At 35.2% G+C, this 25,906-nt stretch overlaps 2 protein-coding genes across 5 annotated transcripts in view; one reads left to right on the plus strand and one right to left on the minus strand.

Annotated features, from left to right (window-relative positions):
- RGS20 (regulator of G protein signaling 20) overlaps positions 1-2,228 on the plus strand; it is a gene marked incomplete at both ends in the record, with an annotated part of 34,329 nt that extends 32,101 nt beyond the window's left edge. For both annotated transcript variants that reach the window (XM_083873721.1, XM_083873722.1), the window contains 2 exons: positions 574-808; positions 2,040-2,228. In XM_083873721.1, coding sequence (XP_083729847.1) covers positions 574-808; positions 2,040-2,228 — 424 coding nt within the window. The remainder of the gene's footprint in view (positions 1-573; positions 809-2,039) is intronic.
- Positions 2,229-6,803: 4,575 nt separating this feature from the next.
- LOC310907659 (transcription elongation factor A protein 1) overlaps positions 6,804-25,906 on the minus strand; it is a 46,950-nt gene continuing 27,847 nt past the window's right edge. Inside the window, exons 3-10 of one of the 3 annotated variants that reach the window (XM_083858071.1) lie at positions 24,946-25,051; positions 16,780-16,867; positions 15,618-15,763; positions 13,754-13,810; positions 12,733-12,887; positions 11,203-11,349; positions 10,135-10,206; positions 6,804-9,090 (exon numbers count right to left, since the gene is read on the minus strand). In XM_083858071.1, coding sequence (XP_083714197.1) covers positions 9,082-9,090; positions 10,135-10,206; positions 11,203-11,349; positions 12,733-12,887; positions 13,754-13,810; positions 15,618-15,763; positions 16,780-16,867; positions 24,946-25,051 — 780 coding nt within the window. In that variant the 3' untranslated portion in view covers positions 6,804-9,081. Of the gene's footprint in view, positions 9,091-10,134; positions 10,207-11,202; positions 11,350-12,732; positions 12,888-13,753; positions 13,811-15,617; positions 15,767-16,779; positions 16,868-24,945; positions 25,052-25,906 lie in introns of all 3 variants that reach the window. The other 2 variants (XM_083858070.1, XM_083858073.1) reach the window with 2 other exon arrangements.

The following is a 25,906-nucleotide window of genomic DNA, read 5'->3' on the forward strand; positions in this document are numbered from 1 at the left end:
TGAAATAATTTAAAAATACATCCCATTCCCACCGAGCAAGTATGCAATGAGCTTAACTGGAAGTGCTCAGCCTCACAAAAATAATAAAATGGAACTTGGATCCTCCCAAAAGTCAGGCAACAGTTTCTTAAGAAATGCTCAAGCAGGTAAAAGCACCTGCAAAATGGTAACATACAGGTGGGTACCTTTCAGAGTGTTTTGGATCATTGCTTCTTTGTATTTATTTTCATTCAATTTTTAACCATAATTTAAAAAGGAATATTAAGGATAGAATAAATGTCTAGCTGTTGCATAGGTACTTCTTTGTTGCAATTACTCTGAGCAGTAAACTGCAATTTCTGCATCAAAGCAGGGGCAATCACCTATATCAAAGCTTTTGATAACCACACTTTGAAAAAAAAAATCTTACAAATGTGTTTACAAGAGTTTGCACTTGGGTAGTTCCAGTGAGGAATCAGAACCCCACAAACCTTACAGTTTTGTTCCATTGTGATGGCAGATGCCTCCTGCCAGCTGCAAACTGCTTGAGTAACAATCATTCTCTCTCTTCTTTTGCTCTTCTTCCTCCTTAAGCCCTGCTCCCACTCTCGAAGAAGTAAATGCCTGGGCTCAATCATTTGACAAGTTGATGCTTACTCCAGCTGGCAGAAATGCTTTTCGTGAATTTCTACGAACAGAATTCAGCGAGGAAAACATGCTTTTCTGGATGGCCTGCGAGGAACTAAAACAAGAATCCAACAAAAGTGTCATTGAAGAAAAAGCAAGACTAATTTATGAAGATTATATTTCTATCCTTTCTCCAAAAGAGGTATATTGCTTTGCCTAATATATTCTTTGATGTTTCTTTGCACAGTTAGTCATAATGTGTTTAAAGCTACAGCAATATTCAGGGAGAACTTCCCCCCCCTGCCCCGCCCCACCACATTCCACAGCCATCAAGTAGGGGAAGAAGGCACCCATCCTTGAGGTGAGATGGTCAAAACTACTTTCACTGCTTGTAAGAAAGCTCTTCCTATGCTACCCTGGCATGCTGATGTGGAATTTTTAGTTTGAGGCATAAATATATGGCTGATCACATTATCCTTGCTCAACTCAAATTTTATTTGTTGGACAAATCAGTTCCTTTTTTCATTACACTCGGAAGGCGGTGTATGAGTCTCTCCAAAAGCACAGTAACCACAAATAAAGTGCTATTTTCAAAGCACAGATTTCTCAAAGAGCAGCGGACAAAATATAGCATAGAACAAACACAATGACTTCCCCAAAATTTTCAAAACTACTTGTCACTTTGCTGTTAGCAAATATGTCAATTTTCAAAGACACCTCAGTACAGTTTGAATATAATCCTGCCAAGCCGGCTGGAATTTTAAACCTTCCAACATCCTTGCAAAATTGCAATTTAATTTTTTTGTGTGCCAGCTATACTTACGTACTTATGAAAATGCTGTTTAAATCTACCCAGTCTGTTCCTGCAATACTATTATCTCTCTACAAACACTAGAGACTTGTAGAAAAAAAAAATTGACATTACTGTATGTTGTATGGAATCATTATATGGCCCTACCTGTGGTTCACTTCAATTCGCTCTGCTTTTTAACAGCAATATGATTAAGCAACAGCTTCCCAGGTTACACTGTCCACCTGCGTCATACTCTTACCCCAAATTCAGCCTCTTTACAACAGCACTAACTCTCCAGGAAATGAACTGCCACAAAAAATTATAAATGCTCTCTAGCACAGAGCAGGAAGTTGGTCTGGAAATAACCCTTTGGTCTCAGTAATAATGGGATTGCAGACAGCCTTGTTCAAATAAGGGACCTTAGTGAGGACATTTCTCTACCCATACTCAAGATATTACTCCATTCAAATTTTAACAGAATCATTTTTTACATAAGAATATTTAGCAATTTTTACAGTCTTTGAGGACACCAGCTGAAAGGCTTAAAAAATACAGCTTTTTCAACCAATAAAACAGAACTAAGACCCCACCTGTACTATTCACCACTATTATTTACATGATTTTCTGTTTTAATACACAGGTCAGTCTGGACTCCAGAGTAAGAGAAGTTATTAACCGAAATATGCTGGAACCCTCACAACACACCTTTGATGATGCACAGCTTCAAATTTATACCTTAATGCACAGAGACTCTTACCCACGGTTTATGAACTCTGCTATTTATAAGGACTTGCTTCAGTCCTTGTCTGAAAAATCCATTGAAGCATAGAATTTTTTCTTAAATGTATTTATTTTAAAACAGATGGGACTCTGGGCTACAGAAATCCACAGTGAATTCAGAATTAATCAGATATCTACCTGAAAATAACTCAGGCAAGTTTTACTACAGACTGAATAATTTAAATCCGCACAAAGCTCTGACACAATCAGCTAAGTACAGCTTCTGATCAAATTCAGTATTACTTGCAAGAGGAAATTAAGAGAATGAAGAAGAAACCTTGTTCAAAAAATGCAGTATTTTTTCAAACACAGCAGACAATTCAGACACAAGGCTATTGCAACTTACGTCTGAGATACAAATACCAACTGAGCACGAAACTAGAACTGATATTTAAGTGGAGTGTTAGAATTTTCTTAAAAACCAAACCAGTTGTGCTATCCACACTGTGACCGAAGTCAAAATATTACTGTCAATACTGTGTTACTCTGGGCAGTGCCATCACAGCTGGCATAGGTACACTCCACTTGTTTTGGTATATTTAATGCATACATGGTGCACTAATCAAAATTGGTAAGGCAATCTCAAGTTTATGGAAGTTACTGGTTGAAATGATGCTGCTTATATTAAAAAAAAATCTTTTGCTGAAGAATTGTTATTTTAGTACTAGAATCTGCTGAAAGCATTATGTTCCCTTTGTTGATGTTCATAAAGTTAAATAATTTATTTCAGAGGAGGACAAGTCTGGGCATTCAAATTCCAAAATAAAGCACAAGAATTCTCACATATTTCTCTCTTCCCTCAGGAGGTATCTGTAAAACCCTTCACTACTTGCTCCCAAGAGGATGGCAGTTTCAGCCAGCTTGGGTTTGTAAATACAAAGTTCTCCCATTCTCTGACAGATCTTGTAAGATATTACAGATATAATTTACTTAACAAGAGCAGGAAGATGGAAGTCATATTCTGATACAGCACTATTTCAGACTGTCCAACAGCACCAGCTCTATCCAGTTATAAACCCTGTTCATTTACAGTATACCCAAAGCATTACACTTAATTTCTGGTCATATCTCAAAATCAGAAGAAATACTAGGAAGAAAGTAAGTTGAATCCACATAAACTATCTGTAGATCTGTTACTCTACTGTCTTCTTTCTTTTAAATTACAAGATTCAATACAATTCCATTGTATTAAACTCTGGAGTTTATAGTGGATTTCCACTGAATTGTATTTTTTTTTCTTGTGTATTTATTTAAATGAACCAAATGACACATATAGGTTGGAAAAAGACATATGAGAAACAGAAAGATAAAAAAAATACCCTTAGAAGGGGGAACCAGACAGGCATAGTTCAGTGATGTGTACTGTAGCCTTTCCAAAACCTACTTGGCCTAATTCCAGCACTTAGGAAAATACAAAATGGGAACTTTCTCTAAAAAAAGCAAATGTGAAGAACAAAACAGAATTTAAGAGATCAGTTCAATTCTTTCCTCAATGCACTTGGCAGGAGACATGCTGTGCCCTTACCGTATTTGCATTTTGAAGCACATAATGATTTGATTTTTTCAGTACACATCACCACAGGAGAAGAGCTGGTACATGGTGACTTATCCCTGATATGAGCTGGTTCAAGCCAGGTTGGATGGGGTGCTGAACAACCTGGTCTAGTGGAAAGCGTTCCTGCCAGTGGGGTTGGTACTAGATTAAGGCACCTTCCAACCCAAATTATTTATGATTCTATAACCAGTTTTCATCATCTCCTTCCAACAACAAAACACTATTTGACATGTCAGCATGAAAAAGTAAACAAAAAAAACCCTAGAGAGAGCAAAGCAAAGTGCTTTTGCCCACTGTAGCACAGTGCTGGATGACTAAATTAAGAGGAAACCCTTCCATAAAGATATAGTTCAGTTAGTGTTTGCCACTGCTTAACCTATCAATGCTGGTTACCTCAGCTGAATTTCTATTTAACACACGCAAAGCACTACCAATACAATTTCAGTTTATGTGACACATTACAATGCAAGTAGCAACTTCAACAAAACAAACTAGAGATCTTCAAAAGGCAGCACTCATGGGGAGCTCATAGTCAAACAGACAATGCTGTGCTTGTTTTAAATCAGGGTGGGTAGGAGTGCTCTAAACTAAACCTCTAAGTTGACAAATTAAGTTTAACTAGGTCAAATTCAGCTTGTTGAAAAGATCATATGCACATATCAAAAAAATCTTCAAAGCATGTCACCTCACAAAATGGAGGATTTAATTTCTTTTAAGTTATCTCTCTTCCCTGCAAAGACAGTTCATTAAAAGCTGGAAGACAGACTGAACCCTCATAGTCAATATCAAACAATATATTCTATTATTCTGCAAGAAAAAGAAATTAAAAAGACACAATAAAGTTAGAGGGGAGAGAAAACTATATTGGTTTGGGCAATTTCATAGTTAACAATAAATTATTAAAAGAAGAAAGTAATATTTTCTAAGCCTATTTTCCATGTGCCACAACTTCTAAGCAATTAACATTCTCTAGACAATTTTCATTTTACTTCTGCATTACAATATGTTGACATTTGCAATGTGCATTCTTTCCTGAAATATCTTAACAAATCTTAATGCAGTGCTTTAGGCTTAAGCTTATACCCACCACCAGTGGCAGAACACTGATCCCTAGATATCCCAAGAATATCTCCTAAAAACCCAAACAACCCACTCAAATATCCTGTTACTTTGAGGCTGGTTAATGCTGGATTTAACTGATGGCATGGAGGCAAGGAGGGAGGAAGGGGAAGATGAAAACAAAAACCCACCCACACAGACAACGAATTTTTAATCACATTTCATTGCTATATACCTGTTCATGGTGCGTAAACTTCTCAGGGCAAAAGAAAAGTGCACTGGAAAGGAAAAGTTTCCATGGACAAGCTGTTACATGAATAGCAGGAGAAAATAATCATATTGACATAAGACATTATTTAATCATGTAAGAAATTATCACAAAATCAATTTATCCTAGGTTGAAAATGAGCACGGTTGGTTTGTCTTGGCATTTATTGAACTGCAGGATATCATTAAGCTCTAACAACTTTCCAGTCCACTGACATTCTTCCTTCAATGTCTGCACATCATAACATCATAAAGCAGTAACTCCCACAGAACATGCACACTGTTAAAGACTGCTCTTTTCACCAGCCTGCTAAGCACTATTAAAATTGCATGAGCTTCTTCAGCCAACATATTATGCTTTACAGTGACCTTTAAATTCCAAAGTCATTAGCACAGTACAAATGGAGAAAAAAATTATATATATATATACATTCTGAAGGGCTCTACCATATAAAGTTAGATTAAAATTCATCACAGAAGCATCATGTACTTATGCAGTTTCTGATTACAAAGGAGATCAGAAAAAAGCTAAAGTGATGAGAAAGGCTATCATATCCTCATGCTAAGTAATTTTTAAACAACTTTCCTGTAAGCAGTTCTTAAGAACATGTGTCTTCTGCCATAAAAGGTATGAGTATCATTTCAATGACATTATGAAAGGTTTTTTTATACTAATGTTGTAACTAAATTATTCCCAAACTCTTTGAAATGGTATTTAAGAGTTTAAGTATGGTATTAAAGTAAGTATGGTATTAAGTACAGCATTCATTAATGGTATTAAAGAATTTAAGAGTAGTGATGATCTAGTGAAACAGAAGCTAATATACAATTGTATAAAATGGTGCTTAAAAGAAGTGAAACTCCTCAGGTTTGTTTATATCAATGACTACTATTTCAAATTCATTTCCAGAGGCATGTATTTGAAAGGTAGCGCAACCATGTTTTACAGAATGAAGACTTCACGTTGATGAATTAAGTCCTGTCTAGGCTGGTAAGGGTTGTGAGTTTCAATTTAAAATTCATGTATGTGATCCCAAGTGGAATCCTGAACTCTGGGTAAGAACTAAGCTCTTCCTTGGATACACAAAAGCCAAGATCACTGGACAGGTATTTCCTTTCTGATTTGTCATAGTCAAAAAGAACCATTTTGGTTCTTTTGTTCAAAAAGAATAAGATACATACTTTCTCCTGAAAGCATGAGAAATGTACTCATTGTACATTTGAGATAACAGAATGAGATATCAGAATGAGATACCAGAATATATGAGCGAATGTATTGTATATGAGAAAACATCTTCTAATGAAGGATCCAGAAGTTGTGTTTTCAGAGCAGCAGGATCCTCTAGCCTTGCTTACAGAAGATTGGATCCTTAAAAATACACACACACACACACATACACTTTAGAAGTAATGTGGCCTCCTCTTTCTATTAGAATTGTGTACAAACTACCTTAACTTGTAGGACAACTCTGTTCCATCTGAGAGAATTGAAGTGTCCGTAAAGGTAATAACCAAACCTGCTATTCTTAGATGGGAGAGATTCATCACCAATTCTGCTGGCACGTTTCAGTGCATGAAATATCCCAGTGTGCTGGGTCAGTCATAGCACAACTGCAGCCCAGCAGACAAGCCAGCCATCTGGAGAAATGAGACAGTCTCAGCCCCACCTTTGCATCCTCTCTGAGACAGGAGGGCAGTTTCAGACAGCTGTGAAAACTGCAGCAACTGTTAAACAGAGGTCCATCCAAAGATCAGTACTGGAAAGTTTTATTTTTGGATTTGGGTAACCAAAATAAAGCATGAATAGAACAGATGCATTTTTGGATCAAGTTGTTGCACTCCATCTTTCACTGGGCAAAAGAAATGGTTCTTTTAACCATGGGGGCAGAAGAGACAAGGATGAAGGCTGCTACTCAGCCATCAGGTATCATCAGGTGAAATCACATTTTATTGCAACTCCTACTTGGATACACCTGCATCACAGAAAGTGCTACCACAGTTCTGATTCTTTTAATAAAGTCCAGATATAATCTGGTGACTACAGAAAGAAAATTACAGCATTTTCTCAAAAGATATTTCTTCTAAGTGTCACAATCAGACACAAAGATTAAAGGACACACAGTGTGAGGAAGGTTATACAAACCCACCAGTGCCTGCCCTGTATATATATGCTGTGAACAGCTGTGGAAATTTAGGTCTACTTAGGACCCAATTTGCTGTCATTTTAAATACATTTTTTTGGACTTGTTCTTTTAGAAAGGTCCTCAAACAAAACACTCTAACTGACAGTAAACATATGTAATTGGTTTGTTGTTCCCAACAACTTGAAAAAAAATAATTTTACATCTTTTAGTAACTCTTAGGAAGCAATCCTGCCAGTGAACCTACACACAGGCTAAAAATTAACCCATGCTGCTAGTATAAAAAAATGTTTTCTAAAGGGTATAAGTTGAGCTAAAATGTTTATATATAAAAAGCTATGTAAGAAACTTTAAATGCTACACAATTTTCTGCCTAAAAAAATAGTCTGTAACAAAACTTCTTCTATTTTAATAATTTTTTCCCTTCAGCAGAAAAGCCACACTTCCTTGCAAAAGCTGACTGGAAAAGCTTGCTGTATAAAGTATTAACCAAACACTTTTTGTCTCTCAAAGTTCAAATGTCATCATACTATTTCCAATTCATTTGTTATGGTTGCCACCATCACACAAAAAACATTCAACATAGAAAAACTTGATTTTCCTTTACATTCAAGGAATTTATTCTCCAGGAGCTGTGCATACTCTTCCCATCCCCTCATGAATAATTTATACAGTGCCAAAATAGACCTCCTCAGCCCCAAATGCCAGCAAATTAAGTTATATAAAATTAGATATAATGAAAGAATTTAACCTCTTCTAAAGATGTTGACATGTTTTTCCTTGAAAACACATTTGCAAATATTTCTAAACATGCATTGTTAAAAAGCAAACTCTAAAAAAGCAGCATTTATATCATTTGTCATATGGAAAGGATCATAATTTAATAATTTATTCCCACTTGCAGGTCTATGATTGACACTGGATACCCTACAGCTCAAAAATTATTTCATGAACAAAATCAATGGCATTTAAATGAAAAGAGTATAGTATTACCTCCCCAGCCAGTTTAATGTGATGAATTGGTTAGCTGGTGTTATTAGGATAGTCTACAACACAATGCCTTTGCTTATTTACAAAGTCTAAACCCAAGTTGGTTGTCAAGCACATTAAGCAAGACTGAACACTCAAATCAGATTTAACCACTATTTTAAGACATTCTTAGAAATAATGCCTGCTGATAGAACATAAAATACATGCTTTGGGCAATAAAATATATTGCATTGATCAAAGCTGGTTACATAAACAAGCTCAACCAACCATTGCAAAAGAGGTGATCATATCCACTAATAAATATTCAAACCCCATGACTGCAAATTTAGTCCTAGTCCAGAAAGAGCACATACAAATTAGAGAGTTCATTAAATTGTGGTTTAGTTAACAACTGAGTTTAATGTTATGAGGAACTTATATACCTTTTTTGCTTGCAAAGCAAAGTGAACAGAGCAGAGAGAAACAAATACCATTCTTACAACCGAGCAAATGTGGAGAGGCAAAATACACACAGGAGGAGCGTGTATATTTCAGACCACAAAGAATACAGCACATTATTCACATAGTTAGGAAAAAACAAGACAATTACCAAAATGTTTAACTGGTAAAAGTTTAATGTCAACTTACTTATAAAAATGAAAAAATATTTTAAAATTCACCATACAGTTGAGCAACCTGGCCCTATTGACTACCAGCTATAGGAAGGCATTTAAGGAAATGATGGTTGTGTCAAAATGAAAGCTAACTTGAGGCATGTACGCTGCTTTGAAACAAAAAGAAAAACCAAAAAACCCTCTCACTTGCAGGAAGCTAGATGCTTAGCCTAGTTTTTAAAGCTAATTACAAAATCCTCGTTCATACTGGTCCAGATGTCTTGACAATTCCTTCTTCTAACAGAACTGTCAAAAGAAAAGAATTTTTTATGAGATCTTCAGCTTAGTTCTAAATCCTTGCAAGAAGAAACAGAAATACAACACCATACTTAGGATATGGAAATTACTAATTAAAGCACTTGCTTATATTTTAACCATTCCTTCAGGCATCTGTATACAGACACTTCTGTAACTGCCACCTCACAAAAGGTTTTAAGGACAAAGGTACTTATTCAGGTACTGCAAACAATTCCATCAAACAATTTCTAAGTTTATATATTATTTAGATATCTCAGAGCACATATTTGAACAATATTCAGCAATAAGCCATGTAAACCAAGAAGCGTAAAATATTTTTCCATGTGGCAGTCTTAATGTATACTGTGGCATGGTCCTGCAGAGCTGCAGCATTCTCAACACAGAAATGTAACAGAATGAGGTTATCATGCTTCCCATGGCATGCCATCACACCTTAAATTGTAATTTTTACAAGCCTTTGTTTCAGTGTTTCTTCATTTGAACTACCAGTGTTTCTCAGAAGCTTTATAAATTGCTGTTTCTGTTAAAAAAGAGATCCAATCAAGTTATCACTGCCCTACACTTATCCTGGCACAGGAATATAGCAGCAGTCATCTCTTTTTTATTGCTGCTTCTTTTCAGAATAGCAAAAAAACAGAAAAAACAATAACAACAAAAGGTCTAAAAAAGATCTGTTACACTCACCAAAGCAGAGATTAAAACCAGTTAAAAGAACTTTGGGTGAAGAGAGAGAAAACACAGTGACTAGCTTGCCACCACTTCCTATAGCAAAGCTTTATTGGAACTAAATGTTGCAAGGACTAAGTCCTGACTTCTCTACCCCTTTGCCAACCTACTTGAGAGATCTCACACCTTCAGTCAAAAATACATTTCTAATTTAAAGCTATTTTGCAATCTCAGCGTGTAGTATCATTAATGGGTTAAGAAGTAACTAAAAGCCAACAAAAAGTGGTTTGTCACATTTACTGTAAACTCAAATTAACCACAGAGGCTGCCTGCTATCAAAAATGCAGAGCAGTCTAACAGTCTTACCTTCCATCTGTTTCCACATTCATTACAGACAACAAATGTTGTCATGGGTTCATCAGCACTGCGGGTTTGAACCTTTGGCACAGGCAAGAGCCAGAGGGGAAACAGAAAATTAGTATCTTCAATTTTTGTTAGTGTGCATTCAATGTAACTGTTTAAATCAAAGTTTTACATTAAGGAAACAAATTTGCATAAAAATACAAGTTAACTTTATGTATCAACGGAAACTGGGCTTTTTGCTTTCCTATAAAGCCATTATTTGCTTTATATTTGCTTTTCCTATAAAGCCTATAAAGCCATTAGGTTTTGAGAGATTTAGAAGCACTAAAATACCAATTTCTGCATTGAAACTGTGCATGTATTTCTAGGAGCAGATTGGGCACTGCAAGTGCAATGTCCAGTACAGTTTCACATACATTTGCTGATGCAAAGGCTTAAAAATCTCATGACTGAGAAACAGTTTGCTATTTAAAGCATCTGGTGAACTATATAAAATATAAATGCAGCTGATCCTATGATGAAAAGTACATTCCTTGAAGCACTGTTAAGCAAATTAAAGCACCCTTTCTGTGGTTGTAGGAATGACTATAAATCAGGGTCCAGTGTTAGTCAAATAGTACATTAAATATATATAAATAATACATATAAATATATATATACATATGAAATATATAAATATAGATGTGTATATATGTATATATCATTGTCTGCTATTAAGTCCCTCTGTAAAAATAAGCTTACACACATTAAAAGCAGTATCTCCCCTCCACATAAAACCCTCATGAATATGACGTATTAAGAAGAATTAGCAAAAATTCAGCATTGCAAAGAAATTGAAGTTTCAGTCTATACAGATACTCAGCTTGGATCTACATAAAATTTTTGGCAAATAAATACAATAAACTTGCTTTACCTAAGCACAACTAAGTAGATACAGCTATCTCCACATTTTGTAATCTGTCAGCATTTTGTTAAAAGTTCGTTTTGCAATTCCAGTTTTTTTCTCGGACAATCTTTATATAGGACTTGAGGTTTGAAAAAAGAAAACGAAGAGTCTGAATAACCACGCACCTGGGTGTATGTACAGTTCTTCTTTTTGCACTTGCCACATGTAAACAGATCAGTTTGGGTGCCTCCTGTTTTAGCCATCTGGTGTTCTCTGATAGCTTCTTTGGTCAGATTTTTGCGCATTTCTTTCAGCTCATCACTTGCCATTTCCTATAAAGGACAAAGAGCAGACAGAGTTTACTAGAGAGTTTTAGCTTTAAAACAAGTTACCACTGTGTGAGCCAATACAATTTTTTATTTAGAATCCATGAACAACTCGGTTGAAGGGCAATGTAATTCTACACATTTTTAATTTTACAAGACTTAAGCTGGGATATTTCACAGCACAGAAGCTACAAGAAGTTAAAAATGTTCTCTTTTTTAACACAGATAGGAAAAAAAAAAGTACAAGTTACAACGTCAAACATCCAGAAACATTTCTATGCAAATACACTTCTGAAGTTCAGAAATGTACGCAAGGCAAGGTAGAGGACTGAAAAGTCTTCCAAAGAGGCAAGACAGATGCCCTTCCTAGATTAGATCCTTGGATAATTATCTCATTGACCTACACAACATCTATTATAGGAAAAATGTACATTATTTTGACTACTTCCATATTTATACTGATAAATACAGTACAGCCATAATTTACCCTATGTCACCAGAAATCATATAAACTTAGTTTCTAAACACTAACTAAAGAGTCCAGAATCACCTATTTTCTTGTTCCTTTAAAATAGTTTTAGCACGCAAGATCTCCACAAGGTCTAGTAATCAAGTGTGCATAGCAAGAAACCAATTTGTTACATTTTTCTTCCATACAATTTTATTTGCCATCCCATGCAGATGTGGAATGAAGATCTTGTATCAATGCTGTTTCACTTCAGAAGGAATCTTAACACTAAGGAGGAGTTCTAGTCACTGACATTTTAATCCAAAACATTAATCAAAGAAAGAGTGTGCACTAGACAGGACAAAAATATATGTTTGTGCATATGTCTATGTGCATGTACATAAATATGTAGAACAAAGAAAATCAGAATACATACTGAAGGTACAATTTGCTTTTTTCACACATTCTTTCATCAGCCTCTGTTTGCCTTAACCTTTATGTAAAGCTACAGTAAAAAGGGAAAAACCAACCAACAAAAAAAGTCCAACACAACTTTCTCTTGGAATAAAGTTAGTCATGATTTTTATTAGTTGACCATAACTAATTTCTCTCAGTCTCCTTTATACTTCATTTGAGGGGGCAGAATCTAACACATAGAAGCAGATCTGAAACAAGATGTGAACAAGATGCGTTTTCATTTTTCTCTCCCATAAAATCTCATTTTTCATTTGACTGTCTAGATATATTTTGACTTGTGAAGAAAGACATTTTCATGCTCTCTACCCCAATACAGCCCTATAATTCAGATCCTGCAAGCCACAAAAAAGCCAGAGTCTCAGAAGTATGGGCAGCTTACATAAATTACTTCTATGGTTAATAAATAATACAGGCCAGGATGTAAGTCCAAGAGAGAAATAGTTCAAGACTTGTGCTTAACTTACCTCTGCTGTCATTTTAGCAAACTTGTCAGGAGGAATGTTTCCACATAATACATTTTTCCTTAGGTTAGGGTTCTTTGCATCCTTGAGATTGGCTATCCTACTTCGTACCCTATTTTTGTATTTCATATCAGTGTTTTTTAATTCTTGAAAAATAGGTGCTTTGGATTTAAGGAACAAAACATGGATAAGTAAAACAGAGTAGAACATTAACAAGTAAAACAGAGCATTAGAAAGGATTCATTCTGGGGGGGCAAGTTCTAAACCAATGTACTTCTCTCCACTGTCCACCAAGTCCTCCCCCCACCCCAACCAACAGCTCGTTTCTTGTTCAACACAGCAGAACTCACAACCTTCTGAAGCCTAATCATAGTTTAGCACAGAGTCAGTGAAATACGAATTTTTGGGTAGTAGGACTTCAACTGAAATTGTGAAAATCACCCATAGGTTTATGTCCAGTTTCATGACCTCATCCTGAGAATTAATTAATTCCTGAACCAAATATTCAAACAATAACAGCTCACCAACACCTTTTTTTTTGTTAAAAAAAGAAACCCAGACCTCTGTTCTGAAACTATTCAAACACTGCTACCAGAACCACCCTTTTTAAAACTGCAAATACATTTAGAAATAAACTTGTAGAAAATTAAATAAAGGCATTAGAAAATTATCAAGACTGTTAACAAGAAAAGATTTTTAAACAGCATAGAAGAGCCCAGCATTTTATGTAAGAATGCTTTGGTAAGATATAATATTGCTGCTACAATGAAAACATATTGAGCTGAAAAGAACCCACACACTCACCTACATGCATTCCTACATATTTTAAAGCAAATCATTTAGGTTGAGCAGTTTTTTTAAACACTGAATTTATGTACTGATGTGTTGAACATAGTTGCCATTTTTGTTTTATATAAAATATAAAAACACTCAATATATAGATCAAGTTAATTCATTTGAAAATTATTGCTTTTTTTAAAAAATACTCCTGCTCTAGAGCACACAGATAAACAACAAAGGATATCTTCTTCAATCTGAGAACCCAGCTCTTCTTCATCAGCACCAATAGCAATGTAATCATCTGAGAAAAACAAATGAAAAGATATTAGCAACCTGACACTCTTGTGTTCTGTATCCCCGAGATCCCTATAGTTCCAGAACTCTGAAACTCTGCTAATTATAAAACATCTGCAGTGAGTCTTCTTTTCGTATAGGTAATTTTAATTTACTGTGTACTACTGTGTACTTAACCCTTCAAAATTTATTCCTTGGAAGAACACAAATAAGTGAAAGAAGCAGAACAGAAGTTTTAAAGAGTTAAAAACATTTAAAAACTAAAAAACTTCTGACATCTAGTTGTAAACACAAATAGAAACAAAACACATTGCCATACAGAAAATTCTAAAATATTCCAATAGCCTTGGCATCTCTCCCATCTCCACAGCCTGTGCACAGAACAGACTATTATAAAAGGGAAACATTTTATATTGTGTTTAATCAATTGTTTTAGTCCACACAATACAAGAATAAGCAAATAAATGTTTTGCATGCATGGAAGACAAAAATTTCATTAGAAACACAGTAATTAAATAACAAAAAATCTTATTTGATTTTCTTTTCATGCAAAGCAGAGATGTGTCACAAAACACATAAATTAGAAGAAATAGACCACAGCAGTCTGGAAGGCAATACAACACTTGAAATAGAATGCCTCAAAATAACAGTTTATTGTTTCTGACCAAAGTGCTTCCTCACAAAGACATCTAACTTTCTAAGACAGCTTAAGAACAAATTACATACAGTGTTTGCCTCCTCATTTCAATTCACACAGTGAGTGAGCTTTTGTCCTTTGATGTCATACAAAGTCCATAAAATAAGAAAATAACCTTAACTCACAGATCGTCAGTTTACATGTGCTGTAGAAAGCCACTTAGCAAAAAAGGTTTTTGGAAAACTATCTAAAATGAGGACTACATAGAATTATTCATACATAGTATGTGACTGTCTTGTCCCAAAAGAATTCATATGACCAGAAATTCATGGTCTTTAGTCAGCTTTACTTATTGTCTACACTTGAACTGATATGAATTAAAAGAAAGAGTAAAAGAGTCAAGAGAGTAAACACAGATGATTCAAAGTCTATTTACACTGGGCTATTAGTTACACTACGCTAAGAACAGAGAACCAGGAGCTAGGTCATAATTTTGATAAAGAGAAGGATGCACCAGAAAAAAAATCAGGTAATTCTGAAAAGTCCAGCTTCCAGTTTGCTCCTTATCAAGCAAATCATTCAATTTGTCAGTTTAAAGACACCCAAGTGTACATGAGAGATAAAAAGAAAAAAACCCAGAACAGTCAAGGAATTTACAGATACCTAGAAGGCATGAGGTTAAGAGCAATGCCAAGACTCTCTTACTGCAAATTATCTTGATGAAATGTCAAGAATAAATCAAAATAGAAAGGCATCCTTCAAAAACTAAAATCTGAAGGTTCCCAGGACCTCTGTTGTAAGAAAGGCAGTCCTGTATACAGTCACACCCTCTCAGTCAAAAAGACCGAGACAAAAAAAATATAGCAGCCTCTACAAAAAGATTTAAGAGAAGCACTAAGGAGGCAATAACATTCCTGAAAAGATCCCCTGTTGGCAAGGTGTCAGATGAACTGAGCCACAAAATGTCCTGAATTAGCAGCAACGAAAAGGCATTTTGAAACACTCCCATGCCACCAAGGTTATTCATTGGGTGAACTGGTCTATGGGTCTACACACACATATGGACACAAACAGAGTTTATTCTACCCTACAGGGCAGGAGAAAAAGCAGAGTGGGAAAGACAGAAATAGAGAAGAAGGAAATAGTTAAACTTGAAAATATAGTCTACAAAGCTCACCTCCTGTTCTGAGAGCTGCAGAGAGCATTTCTCTACATTTCACTCGTACAGAGTCTGAAGTACTTGGAGCCCGGGGAAAAGATGGGATGAAAGAATTTGAGGGAGCACTACCCTCCTCCTTCCTGCTGCTGGAATTGCTACTTGAACTGCTAAAAAAAAGGCAAAATGAAAACCAATATTAACGGGTTTTTTCCCCTTCTTCAAATAACTTTGTTTCTGGGCAAAATATAGGTCTTTTGCTGTATCCATTTGATGGTATTCCAAAATAAGAACACAGGCCACCTTTTTAAAGTTATTTATAGCTCTAGATTCAATACGATTTTTAAAGTGTCTTTAGACTATTCACTAGGGTATTCTACACAATAGAGACATAGCAGGTATTCCATTCCATTATGTGGCACATAAGCTTTAATTCTCAGTTCTTTACATTAACATGAAATCTTTTTTTTCCTCCCACGGAACTTTACTTTAAAAAACAGTGATGATCCATCTCACCAACATTCACTCTGCAGTGAATGCCTTGCATTCAATATGTTTACTGTACTGAAGGGCTGCCATGGTCACAAAATCCTCCCCACAATTTATATAGTTTTGCAAACTGTTAACCAAGATTTAACCTTCCATCTGGACATACAGTTTAGAGGTTAAACTTTAAATTTAAAACTCAGAAATGTATAGAAGAAATGGGCTTGCAAATACTCTTTTGTAAATGTTCTTCAGCTCCCACAGTGACATTAATGTATGCTTCTTTTTCTGGTAACATATTTTGTGTTTACCAAAAGAAGTGCAGAATGTTTATTAAACATAAAAGCTAACACACAAAAGAAGCATATGCAATTACCACAAGGCAGAGACTGAAAGTTGTTTTACAGTTCTCAAAGCTGGGTGCTAGTACTGAGAGAGGACAGAGTATTTGACAGACCCAACAGATGGAATAAACAATAAACTTGCCTGGCCATATCTTGACCTATGTATTTTATTTTTTTTTTTAATGTCAACAGTATCACAGTTTACTTCCCCAACAACACACTGTTTCTTGTACAACTCTGTCTTGCAGAAAAGAACATGGCAGCTGTCTCTAATATGACAAATTCAGACCAAATAGTTTAATGTTAATTTATACTGAGTGAGATTATTTGCACAGCCATTAAGAATTTAGCACCTTTCTTCTCTGGCTTCAGGGCTGTTTTGTGAGGAAGATGCAGGCTCCTTTTTCTTTTCTTCAGAATCTTTATCAGTTGAAGGTCCATCTGGAAATACAAAACATGAGAAACTCTCTTCTACCCAGAAATAGTAACTGATTTAAAGCAGTGGTAAAATATCATGATTTCTCCTGAGCCAGTTGGAAATGCTATCAGCTCCCACTCTCTGCTTTGACCTTCTCTTGCAGTACAGCCTTCCACCTCCCAACACCCTCCCAATGCAGGAAATGGAAAACACAACAACACTTCATATCCTTCAAGTCAAGTCCAGCATCTGCTTAAACTGGCAGTGAAGACATGATGGAAACATAGACTTCTATGATTTATTTTTTCCAACACTCCTGCATCAGGTAGACAGTAACTTCCTAGGTATTGCATCATATCTCTGGAATTTGTCTTCCAGGCTTTATATACTTAAGTTCCTACTACATAGATGCCATTCTTTTTAATTATATTGTGGAAGACACCATGGTTGGCAAAATATAAAGTCATTTTCATATTTTCAAAGGAGTTTTCCAGACACACAGACAATATTTTCTGTGATAGCTCTTAAATTATTTACCTCAGTATTAAAATATATTTGAATCTGCTATTCCTATACAGGTTATGTTTCACTATGATTTTATAAAGAATAAAGACAAAAGTCTTTATGGAAAAGAGCAATCCCAACACTTAACTCTAGCACAGCAAGAATGCATACACCCTTCTATTGTAAAGAGGATTTCAGAGTAGCTAAATTGAGTGCCTGGTTTGATTTGTTCTCTAGAAAGGCTGGCTCTCTACTGCCTACAGAGAAAGCCTAGTGAGATTGGCATCACTGATTGACAGATTTTGTGAATTTCTCTTTCCAAGCCCTTATAAAGCTGCTATTACACTTCTAAATTCGTAGACTGTATTATTGGAATGAGCATATATTACAAACTTTAAAATTAATCAAAAACAGAACAAGAAAAGGAGGGAAATCTGTTAAGGCTCAGTCTTGCCAACAAAGATGTCCTGAACCAAGCATGAAAATCCTTGTTTAAGCATCTGAAATTATCCTTATTTCCAGAGGAACCCCATCCCTGTGCTTCTCAGAGGAACTTGGTTATATATAACACACAAATTTGGGTCTCTTCAAACATCAAGCTTTTTAATTTTATTTTTATGGAGTAGAAAATACCTGTACTGGCTTTCTTTTTATAGGAACAATAAACTGAACGTGATTTTGATCCTTTCCTTAACCTGTGAGTTAAGGAATTTGTCCAATCAAAGACCACTTTATTAAAAAATCATGATAAAAGGAGAGCAGAGACAGCAGTGCTGAATCAGACCAGGCACCTGATGTTGTTGTACAATATAACGACACAGATTTTGACTTTAGAAGGTTGAAAATTACTTTTTTATTTTTGGGATGTGGGTTTTTTAAATACTATTTTACACAAACCAATTCAATTTGTGAAACAAAGACAAACTTTTTAAATAATATTGATCAGACTAGAGGAACATCAAGAAGAAGTCCCTCCTAGGGAAAAGAATGCAAACACAGTACAGTTACAAAAACACTTCTCTTGTTTATAGAAAATTCCCTGGGAAAAGAATTTCAGAAAACCAAAACATCATCTCAGGCACGAACCAGGGCTACAGGCACCTATCTACTCTCCTGTCTCCAGCTGCACCTATAAAGAGATGCACACAAAGTAGTACAGGAATCAGAAAAGCACAAGAAGTTACTTCTCCAGAGTATTCCCCCAGCCCTCAAGAGCCCACCCATTGTTTGCAATGTTGTATTCAATCCTTGATGAATTTCATTTAAGAAAAATAAGATAATTAAACACAGATGATGCACTCAGGCTGATTGTCTTTAATAAGCTGAAGATGTTATTAAAAAAAATCCTAATAAAGATACCAATTTAACAAAATAACTAAGAAAGCAACCACGACTATAAATTGAATGGATCACATGAGTTCTCTGCTATGACAACTGAAGTGCACTAAGAGAAAGAAAACAACTCCCATTTTTAACATGCATACTCACTCTCTCTATGGCAACAACTGAAGATATGATATAATCTTTAAAGATGTTCCAAATATGCAAGCAATCTCATTTAACTTCATAATGTTTTAAGTACATGCTCATTTTTGTCAGAAGCTGTAAGACAAACCAGCAGATCAAACAGGGATCTTGGGGTACAGCTCAAGTCCTGCAAAGCAGGAGCTCTGCTTCAGCCCATTTACCTACACATTTTTTTCTAGCACACAAGTTGTCAAATTCAGGTCTGACCTCTGTATCTCATATTTATTATGCACCATACACATCACAGTGGTATAGCAGGCACCCAGACCTCTTTTATCAAACAGTGCCATTTAGCCCAGCATCATTTCACCAAGGGCAAGCACCTGCCAACACCCCAATGGCTTCTTTCCCTTATGGAGGGCAGGGCATACACAGACAAAAGCACAGCTCCTCCTACAGCTGCAGACCAGCCTATGCAAGGATGTCCCAAACCAAGGTCAGACTTGAGCAGCTGAGACACCTTCAGCAAGTATGTCTTCAATACTACAGCTTCTTTAATCACTTAAGAGTTTATAGATATTTTTGCTCAATCTAATTTCAGAAAGCTGAAAACAAAGTTAATATTATCCTAAGTGTTTAAGTCGCTCTCATGGATCATAAATTGGAAAGCACTAGAAGAGATGCTTTCCATCTTTAAACTCACACAGTAATAAAGGTATCTTGTTTTATTGAAATACTGTATTGACAAAAGAACAGAGTGTAATTAACAGCCTGCTAGGCAGCATTTCATCTATCCTCTGGGGAAAGAAAAATTATCTTTGACAAATTAAAAGTCCCTGCTAATTAGCTTATTTTACATTCAATGACCAGACTCTAATAGAAAGGAAGAATGACATCTAATGGGAACTACGAACAACCACAGAAATTCTAACAAAATAAGGTGGAAAAAAATGGCCCTTCTGTGAAATGTCTTTAAAAATACCAATGTGATTCACCTCAGGAAGTCTACAGAATATTATAAATATTTATATAATATAAACTACAACTTGTGCAGTTCCTTTTTGCAACTCCATACAGCTATTCAAACTTACCTTTTTTTTTTTTTTTTTTTTTTTTTTTTTTTTTTTCAGAAACAAATGGAAACTCTCACCAATTTTAGGACTGAAAACTATAACTTTGCAGTTTTAACTACTGCATCTTCAGGCAGCCATAAAAAATCTCAAAGTTTTGGTTTTTTATAACAGAAAAACTAATTTATATAAATACTTCTTTTTTAAAATACAAAGAACATGGTAGTAACAAGAATAGACTATTAACCACTGGAGTAAGACATATAAAGTTTAACATCTGCACTGAAGTTTCTACCTGGGACTAGCAATTAATTTGAAAGATACTTAAAGCTTCTCCAGTGAAAAATCTCTCCAGGGTCAAAGAAGACAAATCAGTAGTTTGTGTTATTGAACCAAAAATTTTAATGTAATAACATACAGTCAGAAAACATAATTAATCTGAATGTTAGAAGTCATTAATAGCTTTCTCCTACATTTTTCTAACTATATTACAAGCCAACACTAAATGTTTGCTAGTAACAAGAAAAAGATTAGAAAATATAAAGATTTAATATTTTTAATTTATAAATCTAACTTCAAATTAAGGAAAACATTAAAGTAAAAAATTTTTCCAGAAACATTCAAAAAAGGTGGCTAGTTATTACCTGGAAGCACATGAAAATTTAATTTAGCAGGATATCATGCGTTGCCTACTCAGGAATCACCACCAGAACTTGGAAAGTTTTCTGAGTATTCAGTTTAAATAAATTAAAGGAAAGAGATAAGAGAACAGGTATCAAATTACATAGTTACTAATTTAACAATGATCTTCATATTCAATAATTATTTAGGCTTCATTTTCCAGACTCTAACCAAATATTTTTGAGATGCACAAGCAACTACACTTGTCAGCTATTCTCTACAATATGCAGTAAGGCATGAAGGTAAGAACAGTAAAGTTTCTTTTCAGTAGTAGCACTGGGAGGAGTAATATCTAAAAATCCATAAATAAATAATGAAATTATGAGCTGTTTGCTATTTTTAAGGATTTTTTTATCATCAGTGACAAAGACTGTGACAAAAGACACATGGACTTACTCACAATATGTGTTTTTCTCTTATACAGTATAATGCATTGTGTCTTGTTATCTCTCCACTGATGAGCTTAACGAATTGCACACCTACTAACAGTACATGAACAGTTCCAAATATACACTTGACAGGAGGTGATTTCTACAGCTCATACTCCATATGAAAATGAAACTACTGAAATTGTTTTTGGACTTGATTCTGCTTGATGTCTTATAAAGACATTTACTCTTCTTATCAATAGTAAATAATATTCATAAATGGTATTAGACTCTAATTTAAGAACTTGTTTTGCCAGGAATTTTTTTTTGAGTAAAGCCAGTAGGTTTCAAGATTTCCTTGAACAACTTCACTTATGACAGGATTAATATACCTGTAAGATAGTCCTAGACTGCACCTGCTGACTCCAGGAGAATCAAATCCAGGATTTTGTGAGCAACGTAATCTTAGTAAAATACTTCTGTGATGCCTGACTGGTGTTATTAACACCTAAACACTCTTTTGAAATAAAACTACTCAGGCATGCCCTTCTCTGAAATAGGCATTCCAAAATGTTTGTGGCCCCACTTTTAGTTTTCAATACTGGCAACAGATGATCATTTAATGTTAAGAACATTGTGCCATGATTCTGCATTTTTAGTTCACTATATGAAGTTACTGGAGGAAAGTTTACTTAGAGGCCTGGATATTCTTTTTCACTGTATACTCTTAGTTCAGCAAGTCATTGTTTATTATAAGGGTTATATTCCTTAAGGGTTTTTTGTTGCTCTTCTAACATAAAAAACACTCCTGACAACCTGAATGAGTGTGCATAGATTCATTATCTGCACAGCACACTCTGTATACTCAGCTACTTAGCAAAACAATCATTATTTGTAAATCCCATGTTACAGCTGAGCAGCATTTTATTCCAAGAGCTGAATTTAGCTCCTTATGCAAATTGTGACCATCTCTGCTGTGTGATTTAACTTTCAGAAAGTATCTGAAAGGGACCTTGCACTGTGGCTCACCCAGTGAGTCACTTCAGACAACGGTCACAAGCCCTCTGCTGCACAGCTTCCAACCCCTCCAAAAAACCACTGGTACCCTGGGAAGGCTCGAGTCAAGCCACAAAGACGTGGTGATTCACAACTCACTTTGATTTGTTCTCACATTTCCCATGCATTGCTAAAAACTAAATTCTGATAGCATTGAACTGAAACATTACATGCAGCCTGAACAATCAACAATTCTTGCCTAAATTCAAAATGTCATTTATAAAAATAACTCACAAAGACTTCAGAGCTCTGAGTACAATGCCTGGTAGGATTAACAGCTGTCCGCTTCTGCTGCCATCTTTGCTCCATACCATTTTACATGCACTATAAACAGCATAATGGAAACTGATTTCTCAAGCAGCTCAACATACGGTAATTCGAATTCTTCCAAGAAAGTCAAAACTAATGATAAAACAGAATAAGAGTACTTTGTAAGATTCCCACCCAAACTTATACCCTATCTTTCACAGTTATGAAACTTTACATTCTAATGAATTACTGAGCAGTGATAAAAGAGGCAAAACATTTGCCTTACTGTGCTTTATTATCAGATCTACATTACAACCAAGGAAAATTTAACTACCTAAGTTTTGAATGTAAGCAGTGCTGTATTTTCACGATTAATTTGATTTTACGTAGTTAGTGCATTACAATTATACTAGAGCTTAATAGTAATAGTAATAATATACACACAATAATATCTGTTCTGTAACAAAAATTAGCACATGAACCAAGGTCACATACCCACTGCCTCAAGAAGTACTCAGTTCTGATAAATGCCAAATATTTCTTATTAGCCTTCCAGCTCCTTACGAGTTTGACTTCACTTCATGCAAAAAGCCTTAGAGGTAGAGTCTCCCAAATGTGCTAAAACAATCTGAATCTAGCAAGCTGTAAAAAAGTGAGCTTCACTGTGCCCCAGCTGTTTGTTACTGCTAGGATCCCTGTGCAGGAAACAGTAACTGTGAAGAGGCTGGACCAAAAAGTGATAGCTGAAATTTAAGCCAGAAGAAATGAACAAAGCAATTGGTTCCCAGCTCTGGTCTTCTGGATAGCCACTCCAGCACGAGTTGTAACAGGAGGGAGCAAAGAGGCACCTGTGCAGAAGGGAAGTTAGGACTGCTCCTTTGCACAGCAGCCTACACCCAGAATGACCTGCCGTGACCTTCAGGCACCACATTCCCACCCAGACTTCTATAGCATGGACACCCTCCAGGAACGAGTGACGTTCCCCATGTTTCACAATGTTTCAACACTTAAACACCAGTAAACTTTAACTAAAAATGGTTTAAGACAATTTTAACTGACTTAAGATACCCAAGTGTTATAAAAATTAGACAATTATTTTTAGTGTCTCAACAAACAAATCCTTTAGTCAAAGGACAGTGATCATCAGGCAGATCTCCCACTCTCAAAGAGAGCAGCATCTGACCACACTCCCAAGGAGAATTCTCTTGGAAACGAGAGTATCTCCTCTACTATGTTGTCTAGGCTAAGTTGCAGTATTAAAAATTTGAACTTTCAAGAAAAAAAAATAACTCCCACCAAATATTGAAAGGGTTTTGTTTTTAAAACTTAGACTAATAACTTTTAATAACTTGAGAGCTAAATCACTCAATCCAGCAGCTACTTTTAGAAGTCTTTAGAGTAACTGATGCAAGTAATATGCAAGTCAATTTCTCCACTTATATACCTCACCACTTTTATATATTGATATAATGAAATTGGACTTCTACATTTAAGTTTAAAAATAAGAAGTGTATTATTTTCACTATTTACCAGTTAACTCTGATCAGATCCTACACTAAGACCCTGTATATGCATTTACTTTTATTATGAAGCTCATTATGAATTTAAAGGTATTTCATCAGCATGTCTAGTATTATCTAATTTTAACTACTGAAACTAACATTTTTAGTAGGTAGGTTAAAAGACTTTAAGGTAGCTTAAAAAAGTTTGCTGTAGAGGCTGTTTTTTCTTACTAGAGCATCAAAGTTTAAGGTTCTGACAAAATGTCCATTTCCACAGACAGAGTATTTTCTATATCATTTACAAGACAGTAATAAAGTATCTGATAAAACACCTCACAATTGATAAAAGTAAGGCTGAGTTCAAATGGTAGGGGACTCACACTCTCCTGCTATTTGGCATATTTTTCCAGACAGAATGGCAAATATTTAAATGACAATGTAAACCGTTTTCTATTTTAAAATTTTAAGCTTCAAAAATCTTGATTTACCTAAACTTACATACAAAGAAACAAAACAGAGTGCACCACAGTGCACCACAGAACAAAAATATCTGGATATATTTTGAAAATTAAGTATTTTCAGATATATTTAGTACTACCAAATACCCTTGAATAAAACCCTAACAGAAAGGTTTTAAGTGTATTAATTGCTTTAAGGGAAATTAAACAAAAAGTATTAAGTCTCTAATTAGTAAGCTGTTTAAAATTATGAAGGTTTTAGAAAGGGCAGCACTGTTTCTCACTACCTGTAAGTTCTAACAGACTTTAACATTATTTTTGCTCATTTTTTTCTCTTCATAAATCACTTCAATAACCAAACTTCAAAGCCTCCACACACTCACATGAGATTTAGTACCAACTCTTAAGAGTACTTGTTATATTTGATAAAGAAAATAGTCAAGAAGAGGTTTGTTAGTGCTTAGTGCTGCAATTCAGTCACTCCAGCTCAACTGCAGGCAGTGAGACTTCAGAAATGAATCACATCAGAGAAGCTGATTTCCTACTGCCTGCCAGCCCCAATAAATACATTAACTGTTTCTCTCACAGTAATGGCCTGGTGACAGTCAAGGAGTAAAAAATCAATTACACCAGCACAGGAAGTTTCCACATTCACACAAAAGCCCAAATACGTCTATGTCCATGGTGAGCACTAAGGCTACACAGAGTTAAAATATGCAAGGGCAGGGACGTTTCTGTTGCCATACCTAACAGCTTCTTCCAAGACTTGATAAGAGATTTTGCTAAAGATGTAACCTCTTCATCTGTGCTTTGCTTGCGTATTGCGTTCACTGACATCCCAATTCTAGTAGACTGCAAAAGAAACAGAAATATACATTATCACAAGTGACATGAGGACAATTTAACAAACATATATAAACTCATCCTTTGACATTAATTTTTACAGTATCCTTTCTCTTTTTGTTTTGTGGTGGGTTTGTTTCCTTTTTTCTTGTGATTATCAAGACAAAATACTGCAAGCCTTTATAAAAATTATTTTAACAACATGGGCATTTTAAAAAGAAATATAATAATACTACCATTTGTTTTCATCACAAAAGTTTGGGGAAGGGTGGGCAGTGATGGTGGGCACAAGGTTTTCTAACTTCTTCACCAACATCATACTCTTAGAATTCCCATTTAGTGGCTGTGGAAAAAGCTGTAATACTAGCTGAGAGCAAGCATGTTTTAGGTACTTGAAAATTTTAGTGATACTGAGATTCTTTAGAATCCTTAGCACAGAGGGTTGTGAGTTTAGATTGAAGCAGAACTCTCTGTGTTTTTAAGATTTTAAAGAATGAGCTATCCTAGCTTTCTGAAAAGGCCCAGACAGTGACAAGCTTTAAGTCTTTGCTTCTACTGCCACCTACAGAGCGAATATGAGAGTAAGTTACAATTCACACCCTTCAAGACTCGGAGGATGAGAACATAAATTTGGCTCAACAGTAACATTTTAGAAGATTTATGGCTAATGTGTTCATGTAACAAGGAGAAAATTTCCAACCTTTTAGCTTCACAAGAGGAGAAAAGCATTTAACAATACAAATATGGATTTTATTATCTTTCTGTATTTTGACTGATCACTACATTTTTTTTGTTGTTAAGATGCTCAGTTTTTGTTGCATTATCATTTACAGGACTCACTAAATTCAAATTACTCTACTTACT

Source organism: Zosterops lateralis (assembly GCF_965231275.1).
Source record: "Zosterops lateralis genome assembly, chromosome: 1".
Lineage (NCBI taxonomy): Eukaryota > Metazoa > Chordata > Aves > Passeriformes > Zosteropidae > Zosterops > Zosterops lateralis.